The sequence below is a fragment of the Numenius arquata genome, chromosome 5 (genome assembly GCF_964106895.1).
Source record: "Numenius arquata chromosome 5, bNumArq3.hap1.1, whole genome shotgun sequence".
Taxonomy (NCBI): Eukaryota; Metazoa; Chordata; class Aves; order Charadriiformes; family Scolopacidae; genus Numenius; species Numenius arquata.
The window spans coordinates 15,359,596-15,385,818 of NC_133580.1; the positions used below are offsets into that span (position 1 = coordinate 15,359,596).

The window sequence follows — 26,223 nt, forward strand, 5'->3', positions numbered from 1 at the left end:
CAGAAAGAAGGTAGACCAGACATGATTACTAATATAACGAGCAAAGTTTTTAGTAAAATCTTGAAGAGGAATTCTGGAAAGAGCTGACTAATGGTTTTACAATTAGGAGACCTTTGTAACCAAATATTTTTGTTATAATTGCCCTGAAGATGAACCGAGGAATTCCCTAAAATAATGGTCAAGATCAAAGCCTAATTAAAGCTAAAATATTGTCCCAAAGTCTCAAGAACTAAGCTCCTCTCTTCTCTTACTATATTAGCAAATTTCAAAGATGGATATTCTCTCCCTTTTTCAGGGTTATAATTCAATTATCCTCTAAGTAAGGACATGAAACATTTTGATAGTGTAACAGCAGTTAGAAATTAATTTTTCTACCAAGTTAGTTAAAGCACAGATGTTTTCCTTTTCTACCATACATTATTCCCTAGATGATATTTGCTCAAAACTTCTCCTGTATTACCTGGATTTTCATATGAATTAAAATACTACTGCTTTTAGTTCACATTTTTCAAATCTCAAATCTGTAGCTCAGAGGTAACAGCAGAACTGCTAAAGACATTTTTGCAAAGTTTTGGAAATGTAGCCCGAGTACAGTTTTACCTCTGCGAAAAGCTTAATTCTCTCTTCTCTTACATTAGTTTGTGATTATTTTTCTCAGTCACTAACACAATTTTTTTCTTCAAACTCTTTCAAAGTATTAGCAAATCTCAGTCCAGAACACTGAAATTGCAAATTGTTTCCAACTAATTAACATTCTTGGAATCTGAACCAAGAGAATATCTAACATCCTTTTGAAGACAGACTGCAATCTGAGAAATTGAACACTTTTGAAAAAGCACGAGATACACAAGTAAAACCTAAGTAAGAACAGAAAAAGTATTTAATGGACTATGGCTGTTAAGAAGACTGCCCTTCGCAGTGCTATGTCATAACAGCCACAGTGTAACAGTCAAAGCTGGGGATGTCTGAAGAAAAGCTGCTGATGCCTCATGATTGCTCCCAAGAGCTGCCTGTGCATCTCTGTCCTGTATTTGATCTTTCAGAAAGAAGTCTCGAACCATCAGAGTAGCTGTCTTTTGCAAAGGAAGTTACTGCCACATTGATTTTAAGGATCTGAACACAAAATGACTTATGTTTCAAACCCATAAAGTTTCACGTGCTACCTATTAAGTACACAGTCACCTGTATTAAAAATTCCCATTCTGGCACAGTAATTGTGTTTTGGAGCATGAGAAGTGGACTAAGCTTTCTTGTCTTTCAAGATGAAGGGTTTAACCCAAACAGCTCTTGAGATCCTTCAGCTCAATAAAAGGGTGATGGTGGCAGTCATTTGTCCTACATTATATTATATCCTGGGATATGAACATGAGCAAAGGTAAACATCATGGACTAGTTGAGACCATGTTTTACTCTCTAATACCTTTGCTATGAGATCAAATCCTGGAACAAAATAAAAATAAAATCAACATTTTCAAAAAAGGTCAAGACACCAGAATTAAGAATTTTTGCCTATGTTTCCTCACTGAAAGTTTAAAAATTCCTCTATTTTTCTTGCAAAAAATTGACCTGCTTTGAGAAGCAACCTTTCCCCTGTCTGGTTGCTGTACTCGCACAGCTACCTCACTCCACAGAAGTTAAAGATCAAAAAGACAGCTATATGAAGACACGGGTTCTATTACTTTATGTATTTTACAAGTTCTGAACAAAGTGAGACACATTGTCTAGCAAGAAGTGCAAAAAATTACAAAAGCAGGTACCATGGTGTTGGGGGTACAGGAAAGGTGCCCAGCATGCTTTTGGACGCTCAAATAAATCAGCATTTTGGACACAAGGAACACTCAAGTACTCTGCAGGCAAAGTACAGTCGAAACAAAGAAAGGTAACAGGTGTCAAGAAGCAGGACATGAGAAGCAGAGAGAGCAAGCTGGGCACAGAAGAGGAATTAAAATTCTGCATCTTGACACTCCTTTGCCTTTGAATTAAACTCCATATGGAAAAACAAATATTTCAATGAGGACGGATGTAGACAATAAAACTATAGTCTACAAATGCTATACTCTAGATGCTGCAAATCATGTAGCTAAACATACCTCACCTCTTAATTGCCCCATCCTCAGTAACCAAACAAGTACATAACTATATAGATACATAACTATAAAAAGCAAATAAGCAAAGGAACAAAACCAGAAAACATCATGAGCCATCAGGAGAAAGCCCTATGCATATGAACAATTAGTATGGGAAGTATATTCACTTCAAGTAACCAACTTCTGGTCTTGATCTACCTCTCTTCAGCAACTTCAAATTTAAACACTTTTCTAAATCATTTAACAAATATCCTTGAAATTTCACATGTCAACAGCTCATTAATATCTACAGTAAATGTAGCTCTCCGAAAAGAACCACAGATTTTACATTTATTGAGACAGATAGCTGGCACAGAGAAATAGAGCTCCTTCAATTACTATTTGGCAGAAGCTAACTTTAGTTTAAAATCCATCTAGAGGAATTTATGGCAACACTGCAGTGAAGTGACTATTTTGAATAAGATTAGCTACTGTTGATGGTGATGCTTAGACAGTGTTTATAAATCAAACTTAGAAGTTAGTATTTTATAATAGGCCACTTCAAAACTATCTTCCATAATCACCTATGCAGTATATTATGATAAATGCAAACATGGCTGGAGATTAAAAGTAATAAAATGATGTACACAAGGTAATGAGTGCAAGCAAACTGTAAACAAAGACTTTATCCATATATGTGTGCATACTGTGCATAACTTAACTCAGAGCTTTGTAGAGAACAAAAGATTAATCAAAATAGCACACCAAACAAACAAGCATTTCAGTAAACACAAATCTTATTTTCTTATAATCTGAAAAAAATCTAAACTCACGATCCTTCAAGAAGGGAACAACATATCTTGTTAAAAAGTGATATTCTGAACATAAACAGATTTTTCTGTTGATGAATTTTCAATTATACTGTTACCTCAGTAAAATGAGATTTGAAAATTCACCTAAAAACCAGTATATTAAACTAGACATATAGTAAATAAAATTAAAATACTTTAATTCAGATGAATCTCTGGCAAGCTTTCTAGACTTAAATTTGCACTTAAAATTCAAATGGCATCATGGTGGGGGGCTTCTGTTGGTTTTGGTAGGCTTTTTTTGCAAGAGTATTAACTTAAACATGAAAAGCAGATGGCTTGAAACACTTCCTTATTTATGGGGAAGGGGTTGTATAGTATAAACATTTTTTTTTTTTTCTGCAAGATATGGATTCTAGACCATGATTCAGTGAGCACATACACCAATTAAAATGGCAACTATTAATATGAGTGAAGAACACCTTGGTTAAGAACACCTTTCTCTGACCTTAGCCTGCACTAGAGTTAGAAAATAACTCCACAGGAAAAAAGAATCAAATGTTGAAGCCTTCATTTTCATCATAAAAACAAAAGCATGTGTGAACGTAAATGAGCATATTTAAGGGAAAACAGTAATAAACAAAATCTGTATTCCACAGTTCTAATTGCCTGCTTCTGTGAGTTTTCTGAAAGGCTCTTCATCACAGCTAAAAATAGGCATGGATAAAAAAACCAAACACCAAAGTTCCACTGGCTAACTATTATTACAGATAAGGTTTTTAATACTTGGTTAGTAATCTAATAGCTAATTTAAGAATTACTGAATTTTCACTGAATTTTTAGAGTTGGAAGGGATCATAAAGATCATCTAGTCCAACTCCCCTGCCAAAGCAGGATTGCCCAGAGCATGTCAGAGCATGTTACTCAGGACTGCATCCAGGCGGGTCTTGAAAATCTCCGGAGACGGGGACTCCACAACCTCCCTGGGCAGCCTGTTCCAGGGCTCTGTCACCCTCACCGTAAAGAAGTTTCTTCTCATCTTTGAGTGGAACCTCCTATGTTCCAGCTTGTGCCCGTTGCCCCTCGTCCTCTCACTGGCAACCACTGAAAAGAGTCTGGCTCCCTCCTCCTTCAACCCACCCTTCAGATACTTATAAGCATTGATAAGGTCTCCCCTCAGACTTCTCTTCTCCAGGCTAAAGAGTCCCAGCTCTCTCAGCCTCTCTTCATAAGGGAATTTGTTACTGTACCAAAATGTTTGAAATTAACATGCCTTTGCATGTTATGCATGAGGTCTTTATAGTAACTTCAGTATCACTACCATGTAGTTGCATATTTCTTTAAGTTTATTACAATCTTAAGAGCTGTCTTTGTTTCAGCTGTATCATTAGTTGCATTAAATATGGAGCATCAAGTACTGCCTTGCGGTGTACTATCTCATTGCGAATTACAATACTAGAATATTTGCCCGTTTAAGGATTTTCTTTCTTACAGTTTCTAGGTATTTGTCTGAAGATCATTAGGATGAGTTCTTAATCCAAATGCCCTCCTATTGATGAAAACTAGTGACTCTGAAGTGTATCCCCTGTCCTCATGCCACTCCAACACAGGAAGCCAGAAACTCTGTGGGCAGTGTAATACCAAACTGAGCAATTGCAAACCATGCTTCACGCAACCAAGTGAGCTAGTCTTGAAAATTCTGAAATTGTGTATGATTTCAAATTAGAAATCAGTGTATGAAAAATGAATGGGTCGTTTGAAGGGCTGTAGACAAAAAAGATTAAAAATGTTTAATCTTGAACCAGTGTTGTTCAGAGAAAATGAGCAGCAGAAAGCATATCCTTTTTAAGGTCTTGGTGTAAGACACAAGAAAAACTGATAACATATAGTGTGTCTGGGACAAGTCTCACCAGTTGCTGGATACTCAGGTGCATATCACAGGAATTTGCATAGAAAGGCAAGAGCTCAAAAACACAATGTAAAAGTAAAACACTATGCCAACCTTGTAGTTTTTTGGTGAACAAGTACTAACAATCAGAACATCCAAGCTCACAGCACTGTTGCTGCTACCACCACCACCTCAAACCCACCTGCCACACTTCTCTGCCAAAATCAGCTAGAGAAGAGGTAACAGGTTGCCTGAAACTAGCCTCCACGTAGACTTTTACTGGTTATTAACAGTTATGATTTTACAGTTAAAACATGTAAGATATTAGCCCACACACACTTCAGATGAAATTTTACCAAACTATCCACTTCGATTGCATGCACAAATATTTACCACAGGTAAAATCTGTTTAACCCTAGACAATTATTATGCATTTTAGCCTACGATTTAGTAGCAGCTGCTTAGGTAGCCCCTGCTTCCTGGTTACGACCCTCTCCCAAAACCATATTAGCCCAGCAAATTGCATAAGTGCACTAACAATGTGACTGAAAAAGTAGCAAGGAGACAGGAGCCAGCTAAAATCAAGATCAGTGGCAATGCTGACAAGAAAAAATAAAACAAAAAAAGTATCTGTATAATCATACCTTGGTCTCACATAATGAACTACAGCAGGCAAAGGGCAAGTATCCAGCACAGAAATCTCACAAAATATATTGCATTTGTTATCTTCTAGAAAAACACAGACAGTAAAGCAGCCTCAAAAGCTGCTTAGCAATGATCGATCATCTCAAAAGTTATGAGAAAATTAGAGTTTTAAAGTGCTAGATGGCAGAAGGTGGTATTTTAAGATTTTCTCTTGGTCAGCTGAGGCTCCAGCATTTGATCTCAAGCTTGCCTCCGAAACCAGAGCTCTAGACTTGAGTCACGCTACTAAATTTTGCTGAGCAGGTATACAAATAAGCCAAGGTTCAAAGTTCCTACATTCTTCTAAAAAACAGAGTGCATCGCAGTTTATAGTCACAGTTTATTAAAAAAAAATAACTATGGCTAATTGGTAAAGGGAAGTAAAATGCAATGTAATCTCTTAAAAGGTTGCAATGAAATATACTATTCCCAGTGCTGAGCAAATCCTTCTATTTCGAAGTGCAACAGAAGTACTTTTTGAGTCAACTGATTTCAGTGGTATTCTGTACTCTTCTTATAAACTGATTTAGCATAGGACAGAGACAAGACAGCAGAGTGTTCATCTCCTGCCTTATCAGCCAGATTTCACTCGTCTTCATTCTGACAACAATTAAAACGCAAAAATACTTGCATTAAATTCTCTAGGCATTGAGAACTGATACAAATATGATACTAGTAAAACATTTTGTCATAAAATGATAATGGCCCAGGTAAAAATTCCCACAAAACCAGAATGGGATACTTACTGTCAGGAACGATAATGAAGGGCACTAAACCTGTAACCATTCTTGTCTGTATGGAAGAAGGAGCCATCAACAGCATCCTTGACCACACCACTTATGTTCCAAATAACTGAGCTAGCGTACAAAAATTGCCTGTTCTATTGATGGAAACAACACACCAAAAATAAGTTAGAGACAGAAGCGTAAGATCACTTGATGCCAGATGAACACAAAACACAAGTGCTGAAGGGCACACTGACATAGACACAGATACAGTTCTAGCCAGTTTAACTCTTAAAAAGGAAAATTATTGGCATAACTTACGAATCAACATGAAGAACTCTCTGGCCACTTCTTGCACATGCCGCTGCAATAATAGATTCAGGCAAACCTGAAGGGACACATAGAATTTTTAGAACTTAGTATGCTAAAATATATTAAAAAATGAACTAAAGTTAGAACTTGCCAGAAACAGGCAGATCAAACAAAAGAAAGATTACAATGTGAGTCACTGAAATTTTTAATACTCTCATGCTACTAAAATAACGAACACTAATTTGTGTTCATTAATGTTTTGCTACAACCCTCCTGAATGCAACTTTTTTCTTTTTTTTTCTTAGTAATTGTATAGCACATATCACTTGCAAACCCCACCACCTCTGAGTTAAAGCTTGTCACCAATGTCTTCTCTAGACATCTTGTTATCATAAACAGATTGAGCACTTGCCAGCACAATACCCAAATTTTAATGGGATGCTCTGTAGCTGTATCCCTCCTGATACAAACAGGTATTGTCCGAGGGCATTTTTATGTATTTTTGTTCACCTCAAAGTGTCTGACATAATCTGAAGACTGTGTAGCAACCCATTTAAATGGTGTTTTAAAATTAAGAAATTTAGGGTAAATGCTGCATGCCCTGGTATATTGTCCAAGGATACATTGGAAAGTATGATGGTATAAACCTGTTGGGATGGCATTACACAATTGTGTATGGCAGACAGAGTCCTGCACAGTGCTGTCTCCTCCATATCATTTGTTGGCAAACATCTCTACTGTGAACAGGTCTCGGAACTGTATATGGACTTTGTTTCTGCTTGAACTAATTGGTTTGCTCCAAAAGAGTGCCCAGGAGCACATTCACTTTTCTGCCCGCAGACCAAGACCTGAGTGTAAACAGAAAAGTTAAACTGACAGTGCAGGAGTACCTTTCCTTCACATTTAAGGGTCGTGTTAGGGGCAGAACAAATGCGAGATGGTTGTCTTAAGAGTAGTATTCCTATCAGAATCTCCCACACAGACACACAGGATCACAGAATGGTAGGCGTTGGAAGGGACCTCTAGAGATCATCTAGTCCAACCCCCGTGCCAAACCAGGTTCACCCAGAGCAGGCTGCACAGGAACTCATCCAGGTGGGTTTTGAATATCTCCAGAGAGGAAGACTCCACAACCTCTCCGGGCAGCCTGTTCCAGTGCTCTGGCACCCTCAAAGTAAAGAAGCTTTTCCTTATATTCAGACAGAACTTTCTGTGTTCCGGCTTGCATCCGTTGCCTCTTGCCCTGTCACCAGGCTCCACTGAAAAGAGCCTTACCCCATCCTCTTGACACCCGCCCTTTAGATCTTTATAAGCATTGGTGAGATCCCCTCTCAGTCTTCTCTTCCCCAGGCTAAACAGACCCAGGTCTCTCAGCCTTTCCTCTTAAGAGAGGTGCTCCAGTCCCTTGATCACCTTCACAGCCCATCATCATGCAATTACACTCCGTCAAATCAGTATGTTTATACTTTATTTAGAAAACATATGTAGTAAAAAAAAAAAACCCAACCAATCAAAAGGCTAGTGCTATTTCTCTACCAGCACTACCTGCTTGGAATAGCACATGATCACAATTTGAAGTTTAATAAATAAACAAGGCTGTTCTCTAACTTCTACTCCCACTCACCAGATTTTTACATGCACAATTAGATGACTTGAATTTCTGACTAGATTCAGGAAAGAAGCATAGCTCACTGTCTAAAAAGCTGTTTGGCACTAGCTTTGCTGAAATCTCTTCTTAAATGACGTACTGGCTGTTTAAGCAGGTAATTCAGTAAAAGCAATTAAAATTCTAAGGGACTGGTATTAGGAGACACTTAGGCTACATACTCAATTAAGGGATGAGATTAAACAAAGTGAAAGGAGCGTTTCACTGATGTGATTTACAGCACAGGACCAGAAGCAGCTGTACTAGCACACTAGCTCAGCTCAGCACAGCTCGCTGAAAAGAGACAGAACTGAAAGTGGAAAAAGCAGGTGTGGTAGGGCACAAACTTCTTTCGTTAACTTCACACCAAACATCAACTCCATGAGAATTTCAGGTCTGCAGTTGTCTATTTCTTCCGAGCGAATACTGCCTTCATAAATAAGTAAAAGGTCAACATGTTGCCAATCTGACAATCCATTGAAAACATGTAATGCAGTATGTTAAAGGTTACCTTATAAGTAGAATATGGTTGTGCAGTACCAGTTTTAGTTTACCTAGAGTAAGAAGCTGTTAGGCTTTAATGGGGTATTAAGTACAATTTAGCACTCAGGAGAGACAGGAACAAATCATTTGAAATGGTTGAGCTAGTCTTTAATAATTCTAGAACCTGAAATGCAGTTTAGAAAACACCTAGAGGGACTTAGATACACGAGACCATAGTTTCATAAACTGTGCCAGCAAAGGCAAACACAATCATCAAAATAAAGACCTCACAACCTCTCCACCCTTATCTTTGGCCATTCCTGACCTCCTTCCACATGAAATAAATAGTTGGGTTTTGGCAGACCAGTTCCACAATGGTGTTGACAGTCCAAAAGTACAAATGTCTGTATCAATGTAAGAAAGGAGGTTTAAGACAGGCATGACAAATTTTCCAGGAACAACTACAGCTTCCCTGCAGATTTTTCAGTTTTAACACCTACTATTTTTATGGATTAAAAAAAGAAAATCCCTTTCTGCATTGATAAAAAAGAAAAATTTACAATAGTTTTGCATTGCTGACCTTCCACAGCAAGTGAAGGCTTATCACAGAATTAATCTCTGGGGGTAAAAATAGGGATGAAGAATTGGATCAGTTCCTGGGACATTCGTTTCACAGCCTAGAAAGGCCGATAGTCTTTACAGCTGATTTTTTTTTTTTTTGAAGTAAGAACTCAAAACACAGACCATTCTGAACAAAGAGACAAGGAGAAAATATGTAACTGCAGCACGTACTTCAGGACTGTCACAAGATCCTGGATGCACAGCCTTATTATGTGAAAGCAACTCCACATTCATCTGTCCTCTGAAAGTGTTTATATATCTGTTTCATTTCTCTCTGTCTATAAACTATCTGGAATAGAATCTACTACTATTTTGTTTGTAGTTCCTGAAAAAGGTTTTATTTCCTTCATTTGGGCACAGAGAATATTACTCTGGAAATGGAACTGAGAAACTTGTTTCTCCTTCCTTATTGATAAAAGCCACTGAGAAAGTGTTGTAAAACATCACCAGTGCTGCCTGGCTGACCAGGACTGGAGTTATAGCTACCAGGGCATAACTGATTGCTTTAAGCTTGATCCAATTGATACTGTGTTGGAGGTCTGTTCTTCCATTAACCTTGGATGAAATTGGTCCCTGAATTAGCTTCCTTGCTCTTGAAAGCTGGCATCAATTTTCTTCACCAACCCTTTGCTTCCAAGATACTGTGGCCCCCTGAGTACCCACTGGCAACAGAATTCAGAATTACTCAATCATCAAGAGATCTGCCCTCTGGCATAATTAATAGTAACCAATATTTTCCTACTAACCTATGCATATTAGTTACTGTGAAACACAGCACTCATCTCATTTTATTGTATCTGAAATGAAAAGGTCTACTGCAAAAGAATATTTTCTCAAATAAAGTTCCAAATCAGGCAGCTTTTAGATTTCCAATGATATTAGCAGGAAATAAGAAGTCTGAATAGGAATCACATGATCCAACCACAAGAAAGCAGCAACAGATCCAGACTTCAGAATGTTATAAACATCTGGCAGCATAAAAGGGATTTATGTAGAGGAATAAAAAGTCCGTATAATTCTTGTATCAATTTAATATTCTGACTCGGAAGTTCTTCATATTTGAGGCAGAATCAATTCAGAAATAGCAGTGCTTGTTATCAAGAAGTATAAACACCTTCTGTGCTTCCTAGCCCTTTCATATTCTCCTTTAGAATGCTTACACATGAAATATTTGCTTTATGTTAAACTGTCCTGCACCTCATTTCTCTTACCAGAAAAACAAAGATAGAGTTTTCCTTCATGAAGGAGGACTGATTAGTACCAGTTGAAACTTATATCACTCCTTAAAGCCATTGCCTTCTTTCTCCAGTTACTAACCTCCATTTATCATATGCAGCATTAATTAAACTAGCATCTCTGGCCTTCTCAAGGAAACATTAATTTAAAATTTCAATGAAGTAGGACGTTGCATCTGCAGACAGATATAAAAATGAGTATAAAATCATTTATACTTATTAGCGATTTGTGGGCCACTAGCATGTTCTAATAGGTAGAATTTCATAGGTACTTCTTGACACTTATCCAGAAAGTGAGGCATTCGCGTGAATCCGTGACACTGCCTCACAAGTGCAATATCAAAGTGAAATACAAGTGCAAAGTCAAAGTGAACCAACTTCTAAGTCTTTCTGGTACTGACCCAGGAAAATCATTGACTACATACTTGCCCTTCTGTGTTTGGGCTTCTTGGATCCTGTTGGAAAGATACTGGAGAAAAAAAAAAAAGCAAGCAGATTAAATTGTAACAAGCTGGCTCTAATTAGACTAGCAAACATGGTGGCAAGGCTCACTTCGGCATGTAAAAACTGAAGTTTAGTCCTACAAACTTTTCTGTTTCTCTGGCTATCTCCATAGTGCATTGGAAACTGCTGCAAAAGATGCCATGACTACATCAAAAACAGTTGCAGCAGCAGAACAAAATACCCTAACAAGCAGACAGTATAAACACTAGGTTCATGATGATCTTATGATAAAGAATACAGTCCACTTTTGATAGCATTAGTTGTCACTGCCAGCTCTCTAAGCACTGTCGCTATTATAGTCCTCTTGGATACATAAGAGGCAGATTAATTTCAGTAAATCTCAGAGATGTGGCTGCTGCGAGCTGACCTTGAAGTCTACATCTGGTTGTTCCCAGCAACCTCTGACCTGTTGGAGCAAGTCCAGAGGAGGCCACAAAGATGATCAGAGGGATGAAACACCTCTGGAGGACAGGCTGAGAGAGTTGGGGTTGTTCAGCCTGGAGAAGAGAAGGGTCTGGGGAGACCTTATTGCAGCCTTTCAGTACTTAAAGGGGGCCTACAGGTAAGATAGGGACAAACTTTTTAGCAGGACCTGTTGCAATAGGACAAGGGGCAATGGCTTTACACTAAAAGAGTTAAGAAATTGTTTAAAATGAGGGTGGTGAAACACTGGCGCAGGTTGCCCAGAAAGGTGGTAGAAGCCCCATCCCTGGAAACATTCCAGGTCAGGCTAGATGGGGCTGTGAGCAACCTGATCTAGTTGAAGACGAACCTGCTCATTGCAAGGCGGTTGGACTAGATGACCTTTAAAGGCCCCTTCCAACCCAAACTATTCTGTGATTCTAAGACAATGCCCATTACATGAATTTTTGGACCCTTCCTATGAAGCAATATCATCCATACTTTCATTTTCATGAATAATGTGTTTTACAAGCAAATATGGAAAAATTAGAAGAATTAGCTACACGTAAACAGTTATCAAGATACCAATTCTACTTTTGATTTCAACATAGCAAAATTAAAATTAGAGATAACTGCTAAGCTAGAAAACTATTTTCTTCAGCTTTAAAAGCCAACCAATTTTAAAAGCTTTACAAAATAATGAAAAGTTATAGTTTACCTCTGTGTAATCAAAAATTAATTTCAGGCTTACACATTGTGTCACTTCTAATTAGTAGCTATACATAACGCTATAGTGACGCACTGCCTCTTCAAGTGACTCTAAATGGATATATTCACTGCCCCAAGCAATATATAAACTAAACAGCTTCATATGAGTGGAAGCATCTTGGTTCCTCCGTTTTTCACTGTAAACTATTTCCCAGTCATCCAGCTGATAAGCTTTTACTGAATTACACAAGCTCCATCTTGAAAAGGTTTAAATGTTTAATTTGCTCCACTGTATCTACTAAATAAATCACAAGTGGCTTTTTCATAATACAAAATGTTGAAGGAAAATATATTAAAAATGCTGGAACACAGACAATTTCAAAACAATCTTCTGGAGTCAGACAGTTGACCAACTGCAATAAATTTTGTTTGTATCCAAACTTCTAAGAAGAGAAGAGCAGGTGACTCCGGAGAAGCTTACTACACAATCTTCGTAGTATGTTTTAAGTATATGTAGAACTTAAAAGACATTTTATAATTTAATCACAAATGAAGTTGAAATACTTTTTGCACATAATATTTTAAGTTAAAGCTAGCTAATTAAACTTGATAGTAGGCTTCATTAATTTTATTATATTTCTGCATTACAGAATATGGTAGTGGCATAGAAATGACAACCCATTAAGACAAGTAAGAAAATATAAACGGTCAAGGAAGGAGCCACAAGTAAAAAGTTTCTTGTCCTACATTAGTAATTCCATACAGTTATCCGTGTACCAACAGAGACTCTTAAAAAATGCTTTGGCTGGCTCTAGAGCAATCTCAGTGCACCAGTGACTTACAAAGAGATGAGTCTTGCAGAAGGACTGAATTCCCAGCTTTACGACCATTCTCCAAACAGCGGAATGACATTTTCTACTTGGGACAGACAAATGTGTCTTTTTGATTACTCCTCATTCAGACTATAATTTCAAAGTACCTTGCTAAGACTTTTTCTAAAGGAATTTTTCACCTTGATATGCAGATGACCTATTCTATACTTTTCACAGTAGGATCACAGAAGTACTACAGTCTCTTATTTTGTAAACTCAACAATATAATCTGGAAAACCTGAAGAACACTAACAGATTGAGAAGGACAACAAGAGAGTGACAAAATAATTAGTTTTGTTACAAGAGCAGCAGGGGACATTGCACAGTATTTGGGAAAGAATCCTATCTGAGATATCAGTGGGAGTCCAAGCCTCCAAGAAGGCTGTCACAGCACCTCTGCTACACAAAAAAAAATCAGAACAGAAGGCATGCCAGAAAAAAACCCCTCTGTTTTAGTCAGGTTAAAAAAAAGTCAGTAAGATAAAGGAATGTTTACACTTGGAAAATACTAAAAAAAACCAAAATAAAAGGCAAAAACTGTGAGTCAGGGTTCATTTTGTTTGAGGTTTCATGGACAGATAATGACTTATTTACAAATGATAACAATAATATGGGTCTATTTCCTCCTTCCAGACATGAACATTACAAGTCAGTGCCACTCTATTAGTCCACAATGGCACCTGACATCAAAAAATATCCATCTTCAGCTGGTTTTCCATCTAACTTCTGTTGGAAGAGCTGCTGATGTAAACTGAAGACTGTGTACTTATGTAAGATAATGTAACCAAAATATCAGCCCAGAAGATGCATTAGAAAATATTTTAGGCACATCCGAAAAATATCCTGTAACAATAAAAACATTAAGAATTATTCATTATTCAATTTTTTTTAAAACTGAATCTTCAATGTAAACTTCATCATTCCCATCTAAAGTATTAAAGTTAGCTTTCCATGGTTTATTTTTAAAATTGTATTAGTATATGGAAGTGATTTCTCCCAACACTATACTTACATAAGATAAACAAAGTACTTACACCACTCCCAGCGTATCAAGCAATAAATAATAGATTCTCCTGACAGGACTTTGATGACCTGGCAAAGCCCGAGTGCTTTCAGCCAAAATCATATGAAACCATAAATCAACTCTTTATTTTATAGAATATTTCAAAATGGATTCCTGCTTTCTACCTTGAAAGTCATTTCATGTGTTATTTATAACCACTGAAAACCAGAATGGAAAGAAAATTGCATAGAACTAGAAAATTTACTGTGACTGCTTTTATAAAGAATAACGCCTTTTCAGAAAAAAATTAGAACTACTGGCAGACAAACTTGTGAATACAACCACTTTTTAAAGAGCCATATCCTTTATTTTACAACTTCACCAGCAGCTAATACAGGCCTTCTGGAGTATCAGAGACAAGTTTAAAAGTTAAGACTGAATATAACCCAATCAACTGAAGAGATTCAAAGATTAAGGATGACCCTGCATCCTTATCCACACCACTTATAAATATGCACAGTCATGTTCCAAATCTATGCATTTACAGTGTTTTCTGACATAAATTCAACATTGCTGAATGTTTTGCCTATGAATTTTCCTGACAACTGCCAAAAGACAAAAGCCCTGCCACCTAGCTCTGAGTGTCACTCTCAAATAGATGCCTATTCTTTGAGATATTTATAAAAGAACTCATAATGTCCCCTCTCACTATAAATGTAATACCATATTAATGCCTGCACTAATTTTGCAAGTTGACCCCACAAAAGTTTATCAATAATGAACTCATTGAAATGAAAATTACTAATGTCCATGTTGAATTCCTCAAGCAAGCACTCATACCATACCTCCAAATCTAGAACTTGCTTTCAGACAAATAAAAATCACTGAATATCACTTTCCAAAGAACAGACCTTCCAAAATACTAGAACTGCTTTGAGGATTAGTGATATTGCATAATATCTGCTTTGGCAGAGAATCATCCAATAAATCCACTCCTGTTTGGTTAGTGACCAACTTGACCATAGAACTATATTCAAAAAGCAGGAAAGTAGGGAAGAGAAGCCCGGGCAGGAGGGAAGAGTGACTTCAATGCTCCAACAAAAAAGTGGGTAGAACGACAGAACAATGTCATAACAGCTTTAATTCTCCTATCATGTTGCCTCAAAAACCTCAAGATATGCCCACCAGTTTTATATCATATGATAATCTAGTTTTATATAGAATTATAGATATAAATTCCATGATAGTAGTGAACTGTTGCTACTGACCCCACCAGGACTATTATTTTTTTATTACACATGCATCTTGCTCTAAACTTGCCTGTGCAAGAAAATCTTAATACGGTTTAAGGAAAAGCAGTTTCCTCAATAAGTAAATTTACTTTTCCCATAGAAATATCGATGAAGTAATTGAACCTAAGCATTAAAGGGAGCACCGATGACTAAAATTTAGTGTGAGGTTCTATTTTCATTAAGCTTACTACAGGGAAACAGTTAAATGAGCCTGAAATAAAAAGAAATTCAAATCTAAAGTTACCACTCAACCTAATTACTAAAATTAACAGACGCACAAATTATAAAGCCAGAAGGCCATACATGCAGAAAAGAATGCAATTACTACTATGCAATTAAGAAGATGATCAACACAAACATTCTAGTTATTACAATATAACAATTAAATATCCATAGGTACACTCAGTACTGGTTACAAGATTAGAAAACAGAGAGTTAAAGAAAAACCTAAGATATTTCCTCAAGAGTCATTTCCAAGAAGAAAAGACACATGAAAGTTTTACTTTGAATAATCTTCCATGCTGAGTAATTTAATACAGATTTAAAACAACCCAGTCAGTCAACAGTGTTGGTCACGATTTATGTATGCTCTTAGTAAAAAGGAATGCAAAGAAAAGATAAAATAATTCCTAAAATGCATAATTCTGAAAAACTTGAAATTAATTACAGCAGTACTCTCTACACGTGGGCAAAAACGCATCCTTTAATACAAATCCACACCACCACCACCAAATACAGCAATATTTCAGAGGAAGAATTTAGCTCAAAGAACCAGGACATTCCCCCAACATCAAAGCCTTAATATTACAAGATCAGTCCAAAGCACAGAAGATTGTATTTGATGGGTGTTGCGTGACCAACTCTCACTGGCACAGATAGTTCACCAAAAGTGCCTTTGCTGGTGGAACTACCAGTTTCAGGTGAATTCTTCTAATAATATGTCTGGGCCTGCATCATCTCTTCTGTGACATACTACCCCCAACCTGCAGTCCTCGGCCACGAGCAGCCCAGTGTTATTTAACACATGCATCCAGCAAGCACAATGTATCATGGGCCATGAAAGACAGCAGACAAGGGCAGGCTGCCACGGCCAAAGTGGTTCCCTTGGCCTGCACTCTGTGCCTCCGAGACCCTCCAGCATAAGGGTTGCCAGAGCAAGCTGGATTACATTCTACCTTCATCAAAAATACAAAAGCTCCAAAAGAAAAAGTTGGCAGCACGTTGTTACTCTTCTGTTGGACTCGTGAAAAGATGAAGTCTTATTTATCTAAGTTATAGTCAGCTCTTTTAAAGAGGTAACACCTTCACTAGCTTCCTTAGTAGCTACAATAGCTACTCCTACTACTATTTCCTTACTAGCTGGAATAGCTAAATAGCCTAACATTAATTTTACAAACCTGAGTTTCCTTTAATTTTCTACACCACTGCATCATCTACATAAATACTATTTTTCTCACAGCAGTAAACAATGAATTATCCTCAAAAATCACAGAAGTTAGGCTATTTTTAATATTTCACCCTTTTAGTTTGGTACATTAGCCTTTCATTGAATCATTCTTCTCATGCACTCAAAATATTCACAAATCTGAACACAAATGAGAATGTCAGATTCATTAGTTCTTAGTGGGTTAAGAACACAGAGGGGATCTCTTAATTTGCTCAAGAACCTTAATTTTCTATTTTCATTAGAGTTACGGTCAACAATAGGGACAATATGTTTTTAGAATCTTTCATAAACTCCAGAACTAAATCAGAAACCCTTTGACGAATTATATACACACTGTAAGGGGATTACTTTTTCCTGGTAAAAACTGAAAACAGCAATTACATTAAGAAACTCATTCTATTCCAAATTGCTAGAAAAGTAGAAATTTGACAGATTAGTGAACTCAAAAACACAGTTCCTGATTTCACAAGGAAAACAGTAACATTTAGAAGTGTCTGTGCTCCAACCAGCATCCTGAGCTGACCATGGGTGCTCTTCATAAATGCAAACAAAATTTGAGTGTTAATTTGGGACCTACAAACAGTAATGTATTTTGAACATTTTAAGACTAGAGTTCAATGCTGAATTTAAGGTGGGAGGGTTTATCAAGGCCAGGGCAGACGAGCCCACTGTCACTGGGTTCTACAAAACAGAAATCTATTTCATTACTTAACGATTATTATGATATGCAAGCAGCAAGCACCTTAGTTCTGACAGAATATTCTAAAATCTGTCTTGTAGTTACAATGTTGTGGTATGTTTCAGTGAGACATTCAAGATCCACCATTATTCACCTGAGCAGGAAACAGGATGAACTTGTGCGGGATATAGAAAGCACTGGTAGTTCCAGAAAGTTCAGAGCTAAGTCTCTGATGTGTCCAATCATTCAATCTTATGTTTGTTCATATACTGAGAAACATCCTTTAATGAGGAGGACTCAAAAAACCCAAAACTTTTGGATTATTTGTGAGTAGGCATAAAAATTAAAAAAAAAAAAAAAAACAAAAAAACTTTAAGAGATAAAAGTTCTTGTATTATACACAAAGATACAATAGGAAAAGAAGTATTAACAGCATATACCATACATACTGCAACAATATGGAATTTAGCTCTTCAGAACAATTTTCAGTGCATAAAAGTAAACAGCAGGAGAGTATTTGAGGGAAACGGGCTGCCAAGGCTGGCAGGATCAGACAAGGCTTTATGAAGCACCAAGTGAGCACTCGATCTCAGGTGTGCAGGGGCAGGAGGTTTGTTTGTCTGACCGGCTCCCTCTCACGGGAACGGCGTTCATGGAGTTCCCCCTCCCAGAGAAAGCTTCGCACCACACCTCCGTGCCAGCTCTGTTTCTAAGCAAATCTTAAGTCTTAGCAGCAACCCCAAAGCGTCCTGCGAGTCCCCGGGACATTAGGGCAGCGCTGCTCACGCAGGTGCACTCGGCAGACACCCGGCCCACCCTCAGCCACCAGCTCTGCCTCCTCTCAAGCACCGCCACCTTGACGCCACCAGCCCCTCTGACGCTGCCTCCCTCATCCCCCGCCACAGCAGCCCCAGCGCGAACCGCCACCGCGCCGTCTCCTACCGGTCCCTATCACCACCACATCGAACTCGGACGGCAGGTTGTCCGCCATCTTGGAAGGGGCCCCGTCACGTGGCCGGCGCTGGCGGAAATGCAGGGAGGTCCGGGAAAAGACTTCCGGCCGCCGCGCGCGGGGCCCTCCGGGAGATGTAGTTGGGCGGGAAATGGGTTCTCGGCGGTGGCTGCGGGGCCAAGGTCCCTCCTCACAACCCTGCGGTAAAGACGAGGAAGAGTCCGGGCTGCTTCTGCCGCGGCTGGCTCCTCACAGAACACCTGTGTGGAAAGCCCTGGCGGCTGGTGAGGCTGTCCAGGCCGTAAGCAGGGCCCGTCACCCCGCCGGCTGCCCACCATCACGGGCTGGCGGCGGCGCCCATCAGCCGCTCCCTCAGGCCCATCGCCCACCCCGCCTCGTACCCCCCGAGTTTTCTGCTGATCCAGGGAGCCGGCCCCTGCCTGGGACAGAGGGATGTTGTGGGGAACTGTGTTGAATGCACACATGCTAACATCGATCGGAAAACTTCTGAAGTACAATAATGCAATTGCATTCCACCTACTTACTGCAAATGCAAAATACTTCAAACAGACATATTTTTTGTACAATTTATGTGTCAATTCCACTGAAGTTTCTTGGATGACCAGTTCTTCATTAACTCACAACAGATTTCATCGTTGTTATTTCCCCCTGCATATGCAGTGTTTCCAAAACACTATTTCTATCGTTTATTTAATCTCACCAATCACTGCACTTTATTAATCTATCTAAGAAATATTTCCCTTATTATTTTTAAAAGTCCCCTTACTCTCCAATTAGGGTCATTTCTTTCCTTTATGCACCACGTTGAAGACAGATTTTAAAAGAAAGTGTATTAGTTCATCTGTTTCTAGTCATTAATCTCATGTCCTTCCTTGTTAATTAACAGCTATAGTCTATGTTGGATTGTACTTCGTTTTCTGCATTCAAAAACCTCTCTATTTTTCTCAACCCATCAATTATCATTAACTCACTCTTTCTTTCCTCGGCAGCCTTAAGTCACACTTCAGTCTCGCTCTGCCTCTTCCTTCACCTTACAAAGCAATGAAGGGGGAATCGGGTGAAACCCAGAACCCACCATTTCAGAGTAGCCCCTTCTGTGTTACCAGCCTGAATGAAAGAATAGCAAGAATGAAAAGACATATTTGAAAAAGCCAGATAAGCAATGTAGGCAAAATAACCTAGCACAGAATACCTGTGCCAGAATACACAGGAAATTTCCAGAAAGTTTTGCTTTTTATTTTGCATTTAATGGCTTATATGGCTTTAAACTAATCTCTTAATATTATTCATTGTGTATGATTATATTACAGTCTTAACACCTTAAATCAATCATAACAATAAACCAGCTAGCAGCTTGTTAACACCTTATTACAAGCTCCTTGTTCACATAGCAAAAGTATAGTGAAAATAGTATAAAGCGACTAATGGAAACCAGAGACCACCTTAGCGCTGCGGTACTGCCAGACGTGCTAGAACAGACTAGAGCACAGAAAGTAGTCCAGCAGGGAACATCAAACAACACAAGAACAAAAAATACATAGATTTAAACATCAGTACTTGATTACCATGCTAAGAAATGTGTAACAGAAAATTAGTAGTTATGGATTCAGATATAAAAGTAGCAAGATCAACTCTTATGTTCCTTATATTTATGCTTTCAACTGTCCTATAGAGATTTTTAAAAAACTTCCATTCTGCAGCTTCCATAGCACAATTCTGTTAATAAAGCCATCATTTCCACTTTCTAACCTGTAACAACAGAAGTTTAGCTCCAGAATTCTCACAATGCTGGATCATCCTGACCTAAATGTCTTGAGTTGAGGAACAAAGCATGACTATATTGGTTAGATCAGATAAGACAATTTCTCCTTGCACATCCTCGTCTTACTAAGGGAGGGCATACCGATGAAAACATAATTGCATTGTGAAAACCTTTTGTTATTGTTTAGTATAATTCTAGGACTGCACTAGAACAGAGCTATTTCACTGTCAATGTCTTACTGTTTCTCAAGTGCTTAAGTATTTATCCCACCACAAAATGCTGTTGTTCAGTTCTGTGAGTTCCTGTTAGCTTCATTCATAAGATGCAATCAGTGCAATCCTATTTTGTGATGACAGTCATTATCCACTGGACCAGAAATTCTTCTAAGTGCTATTTATTTGACAAAAATGATTATTCAGGATCTTTAACTGCAAGGTTTGTCAGCCCCATACAACACAAAAATACTTCCCTGTACTTTACAGTTTTAAGATCAGCAAATGCAGAAGTAAAATATGTAAGTATAAGTAATTTTTATGAGAATTTCATGGACCTTGAGAAAATGTCTTACCATGTTTTTCTCTTTAGCTATTTAATTGCAATGTCATAGTAACAGAAAGCAGCATACCCAATTCTGCATGGATGAATAAGCACATTCAATAAAGAAGATTTAACAGAGTAAATCAAACACTGGATTAAACATTTTCTGCATAACAGACCACAAAATGGGCATTCATTTTACCAGTAGATCCTCTACATTAGAAACAAATAGAAATGCACACCAACATCATTAAACTGCACATCCCGTGGCCTGATTGCAGAATTTCCCTAGATTTTGTTAAACTAGGTCTCATCAATTAGAATTGCCAAGATGCATTCAAAAATGCACATTGACAAGACTGAATGTATTTTTAAAACCACTTGTATTAAATACATTTGCTTTTCTGTTTTATGAAATAATTCACAATCCTATATATTGCAGAGGATTCATACAGCATTTTTAGCAATAACAGTTCAGAAAGACACATGCAAAGATAAATTTTAAGATTCCGCTTTTAGTAGTTCTATTTTTTCTGTAAGCAACTTTTCCTACTTTGATTTCAAGCAAAACATCTCTCATAAAACCATGGGCTTTGGCTTTATTAGTTTTATTTGGGATTTTCACATATTCATAGAACTACCTTTGTTACCTTAAAGTCTGTGTAGTTAATATTTAACTTCACCAAAATACTTTTGGGAAACTCCATAAACTATGTGAGTGTTTTGATTTTCCCAAGTAGAAACACTGAAGCCCAAGAGAAAATCAGGACAAATCAGTGTTATCTCAAGACCTAGTCTCAGATCATTTGATGAACTATTTCTTCCTCCAAAAACAAACCTCAAATACTTCATATTCACTATGATGATTTTTTTTTGAATTTATGTAGTATCTTTATCCTGCAGTGACTTCACGTGTGAAATCTCATTATTCATTCTATTATTCACTCAATGGATACAGAATTTAATTCTACTTGAGTACCAGTTTGAATAAGGATCAGCAGCAGGATCGGGCCTATTAGCTGCTTGAAACATCTATTGAAGAACCTGATTTATCCCAACTAAATGGCTCATTAGTTCAGGCAGCAAGAAAACATTTGTGTGTTGCTGAAGCTATGCATGGTTGTCATATAGAGTTTGCTGTTATGCAACTGTCAGTCACTCAAGCATGCACAAACTAGATTGTTCATTAACTACAGAAACAGCCATTCTACATTCAAGCATGTCTGGGAAAAAAATATTTGTTTCCAAATTTCTTCCAAACTCTGATACATCTTTATTCTAACTTCTTCTTTGTTACTACTATCTGAATTTTTATTTCTTCCTGTCACGGCTTGCAATGGTCAGTCCCAATCATACCCATAAAACACATAACTTGTGTTTTATTAGTGGCATTAGACACTAAACTGCAAATTCTCCATTGTATGTAGACACTTAATTCCCATGAACGGTATGAATATTCCTTTGATACAGTAATCTTGCCCTTGGTAGATCAGTGAACTAAACATATTTAAAAACAAAAACCCACAGTAACTAAATCCACATTCTCTACCTAAGGAGCACTGAAACTAATGTTGAAGTTGCCCTTTTGATTACTAAGATGTGAGTAAATTATACTTTAGAGAGATGGGGAAAGGAAGTTACATTTCACTTTACTTCTATAAGCATGCAACACAAGAAGTCTATTTTTCCAATCTTTAATTAATGACATTCTGCAAAAAATTCTGTAGGTCTCTCATTGCAGTCAAAACTTTCTGGTACAAAGTGAGCACAAGGAGAAAAAAAACAGGATCATAGCTTTGATCAGGCTGCTCTGCCCAGCGTAACTGGCAGAATATGGAAAGAAGGCTGCACTACAGCTTCATTAAAGATTGCTTATTAGTTTTACAGGCTTCCTAAAACTACAGATGTGCAGGATGAAGGAGATAGTCTTTGCAGTAGCCCAAAAGTTCAGTTATTTTTTATGCTACAGGCTAATCTTTAATGCTTAAAATAGCTGATGAACTAGGATGATGACTAATATGATGAAGTTGTTATTGCTTATCCCTTAGAGACATGTGGAGGAAAACTTACTTTAGGAATTGGAAACCTGGAGAGCTACTGGTAGTCGAATCAGACTGTATCTTGATTTACATTGACCTAAACCCATGTTATTAGTGCATTATATGCAATACATGGTGTCAGTTCAGTTTTTTATGTCATCAGATTACTTCTCTCAGTGCTCTGTAACAGTGGCTAAAATAATTTGGTATAGCATATGAGGTATTATTGCTGCATCTTCTTTTATAGCAGAGTTGGGGTTTTTTTGGTAGCTTTTAGGAATGTTTGTAAAACAGCCTTTTACCTTCCTATTTTCATTCTGTATCTTTTTTTTCTTGATAAAAAAGTGTACTTTTTAGGAATACTGAGATAGAATGGTGTAAATTATTTTTGAAACTGAAGTAATGTCAATATACTTCAACAAAGGACTAAATTTTCTTTATACATGTTCAGAAAAAAAACAATCAGGAGTTCGTGACTATGTTTTGGGTTTAATATGCTGTAAATTCTTAAAGGAATGCGTTCCTTTTCAGAAGTTTCCCTCACTTCCCCAGTGGACTGAAATGTGTTCTTTACTGTATCTAAGAGGTCCTTTAAAAGACAAAGCAGAATTTCTTCTGGCAGAAGTTTGCACATCACTTTTTAACACTTCTTATTTCAGACTTTACACTGTGTATGGTTTACCAGCTCTTCCTAATTGAATGAATAAAAAAATATGTAACTTATCATTGTGTTACCAGTCTGTAAATGAAAATTTAAATGGTTCTTCAAAGTATTAGAACTCCCAAATTCAGGATTGGTCAATAAGATGGCAAAGTCAGTTACCTAAGAAAATGCTTTCCTATGCTGATGTCATGATAAATAGGAATGGGCAGCAGTCAGTTCCTGCCTAGTGTCAATGAAGAGGCTGATATCAAAGCCAAAAATGTGATCTAGAAATACTGTGGACTAATGCAGGATAAGTTATAAGAGAAAGCAAGCAACAGAACTTAAATGTACTCGGACATACACAGTTGAACCTTACCTATGCAAGTAAGGATTTAAATTATAAACTCTCATAGAATATATGTATTATTATCAAAGTATGTTTGTATTTGGCGTTTTTAAAACATTATTTTAATAACCAATTTTTTCTGTTTCTTTTCCTCTGCTGAAAATGCCTTTGCTAGAACAAAATTTGATCTCAATAACATCAGTATAAATTGGGAAGAGTTACTGAAATTATGCCATTATAAACCAGGATGTTACAAAGCAGAGTTTAATGCTTTGTGTCCTAGCAATTCCATTGTTTGCATATTCCGGCATCTAAAAGTCTCAGTCAATTATGATATTTCAGGAACTGCCAGTAAACAACAGACAAAAGAAACTGATTGGATATATAGGCCTGCTATATAAAGTTGTGCAATAAATCAAGATTAGTAAATATGGACGAGTGTGTCCAATGGTATTCAGTTACTGCCTTATTTCATTTGCAATGTTACTTGAAGCAGTTTTTATTGCACAGTAAGAGGTTTTCAGACTTGTGTTCACAGGGTCTAGGAAAAATGTACCTTTTCCAAAACATCTGGAGACCGTAGCTTATGTAAGAAACCAATCTCTTTTCTCTGGAAATATTCCTGTTCTTTTATGTATTGCATTTCTTTTATTCATCTCTGTTGAATTGTTGCCAATTTATGAATATGGATTCTTTAGCCATTAGGGCATACTCTTACTTCCTTACAGTCAACAGAATTTTTACCATGCAACGTTCAGCCTCTACATCGTAATCTTTTCTGACTGATTAACAAACAATAATTACTGTTAAAGGTGAAATGTGTATTGCTTTAAACATGAGATAGGAGTTAGTTACCTCATTTCACTGTATAAATGTATTTAAAAATGTGCCCATACAAATATGGAAGAAAAGAGCAATTGGTCTGGGAGATGGATAATATGGCATATGAAGCAAAAAATCCCAACCAACCACAGAGCAGAAGGAGTAAACAAGTGCAGGATTCTTGAGTAGTTTTTTAAAAACAGTAGTATTCCTCAGTCTTGAAAATCATAAATGACACATGGCTGAAGAGAAAAGAGAGGATAAACCAAGACTTTAAGTTCAGAAACTGATAAAGCTCCCTTAGGAAACTCACCATAAATATTATCATATAATTAAAAGGGTTTAAAGTAGTCCATAAAGCTAAGTGAATTGATGTGTCTCATATGCAGTATTTTTACCTAGACTTCACCAGAGAAACCATAAACAAAAGACTATAAAGGCCTCAGATGAAATGAGTTCTTGCAAGCTTGGATTCTTGTGAAGACACACTTATAACCAAGGACTCAAACATGAAACTGTATCCAAGAGTCACCTAAAAGTTAGGAGTGAGTAACAGTGAGGGACCGATTTTCAGGTAAAGCAAGCTACGGTGGTAACAGTGAGTTAAAAAGATGAAATAAAATTTAACAAATACATTTGAAATCATGTAAGCAGATGAATATAAATGATGAATCAAACATTATTTTTACTTTGAGAAAGTCTGTGTTTGAGGTTGAATTTGCCTCGGTTCCAGTGCTCTGGGTCTGTCAGTGCTTCACTTAACAGCTGCAGTGGCAAAAACTTATTAACGTTATCTGAGGGTATGTACAGCCAATGGAGGAGCTGCCAGACCCTCTTATTCTATTTCCCTCTGAAAGGGCATATATGAAAATACGTCCTTTGTAGGAGTGCAAGTTCAGGAGAAATTTTTGTTGTAAAATGCTGTGACTAAAAAGAAAGTCATCAGCTTCTACAGCCATCAGTCTTGTTTGTAAGGAACAAGAATATGTGTGTTCACCTCTTATTTTTAGTAGCTACATTTACTAAAGCCATACACAGGAAAGGCCTCCTTATTAAGCATTTCCCTCACAACATTACAGTTAAATAACATTTTGTATTGCAAATATTCTGTTTAGGATTTTAAAGCCAGAGAGTAGCAATAGGGGTCCACTGAAACTTTTAAGTGGAAATGAAATGAAATTTGAGATGAGATTATGCCCAGCTTGCCTCACAGAAATTAGAATAGTTCTTGCTTTTCTTTCAAAACTTGTGAAATGATGCCAGTCAATATGTAGTGATGCTTTTGAGAATTCAGAAAGGACACTTACAATTTAACATCTATTTTTCATTAATCCAAACATAGTACACTCCGTTTAAATGCTAGCTTTTCCTGTGTAGAAAATAAGACATCCACATTGTACTTATTAAACTTTAATTAAACTGTATATGTTTAGGAAAAGAATGTTCCTACTGTAAACATTATGTGGGTCAGCTACATTAAAGTATTTAATGTTTTTTTATAAGATGTTTGCATTTTAATCTGTTTTCAGGGGACGATGCAATTGAGCATTCTAGCATATCTGAAACCTGAATTTCAACATCATTGCATTGATAATAGCGTATTCTCCAGTTCATGTATTCTTAGAGTGATAATGTACAAAATGAAAACAATAGGAGGTCAAATCTGGTTGTACTCTGAGCAAGAATTTAGGTTTGAATGTAACAAATTATAATGCATAGTACT

At 37.2% G+C, this 26,223-nt stretch overlaps 1 protein-coding gene across 1 annotated transcript in view; it reads right to left on the reverse strand.

Annotated features, from left to right (window-relative positions):
- CHM (CHM Rab escort protein) overlaps positions 1-18,373 on the reverse strand; it is a 68,624-nt gene extending 50,251 nt beyond the window's left edge. Inside the window, exons 1-2 of the mRNA XM_074147715.1 lie at positions 18,318-18,373; positions 6,494-6,560 (exon numbers count right to left, since the gene is read on the reverse strand). Of these exons, the coding sequence (XP_074003816.1) occupies positions 6,494-6,560; positions 18,318-18,366 (116 nt within the window). The 5' untranslated portion in view covers positions 18,367-18,373. The remainder of the gene's footprint in view (positions 1-6,493; positions 6,561-18,317) is intronic.
- Positions 18,374-26,223: the final 7,850 nt, after the last annotated feature.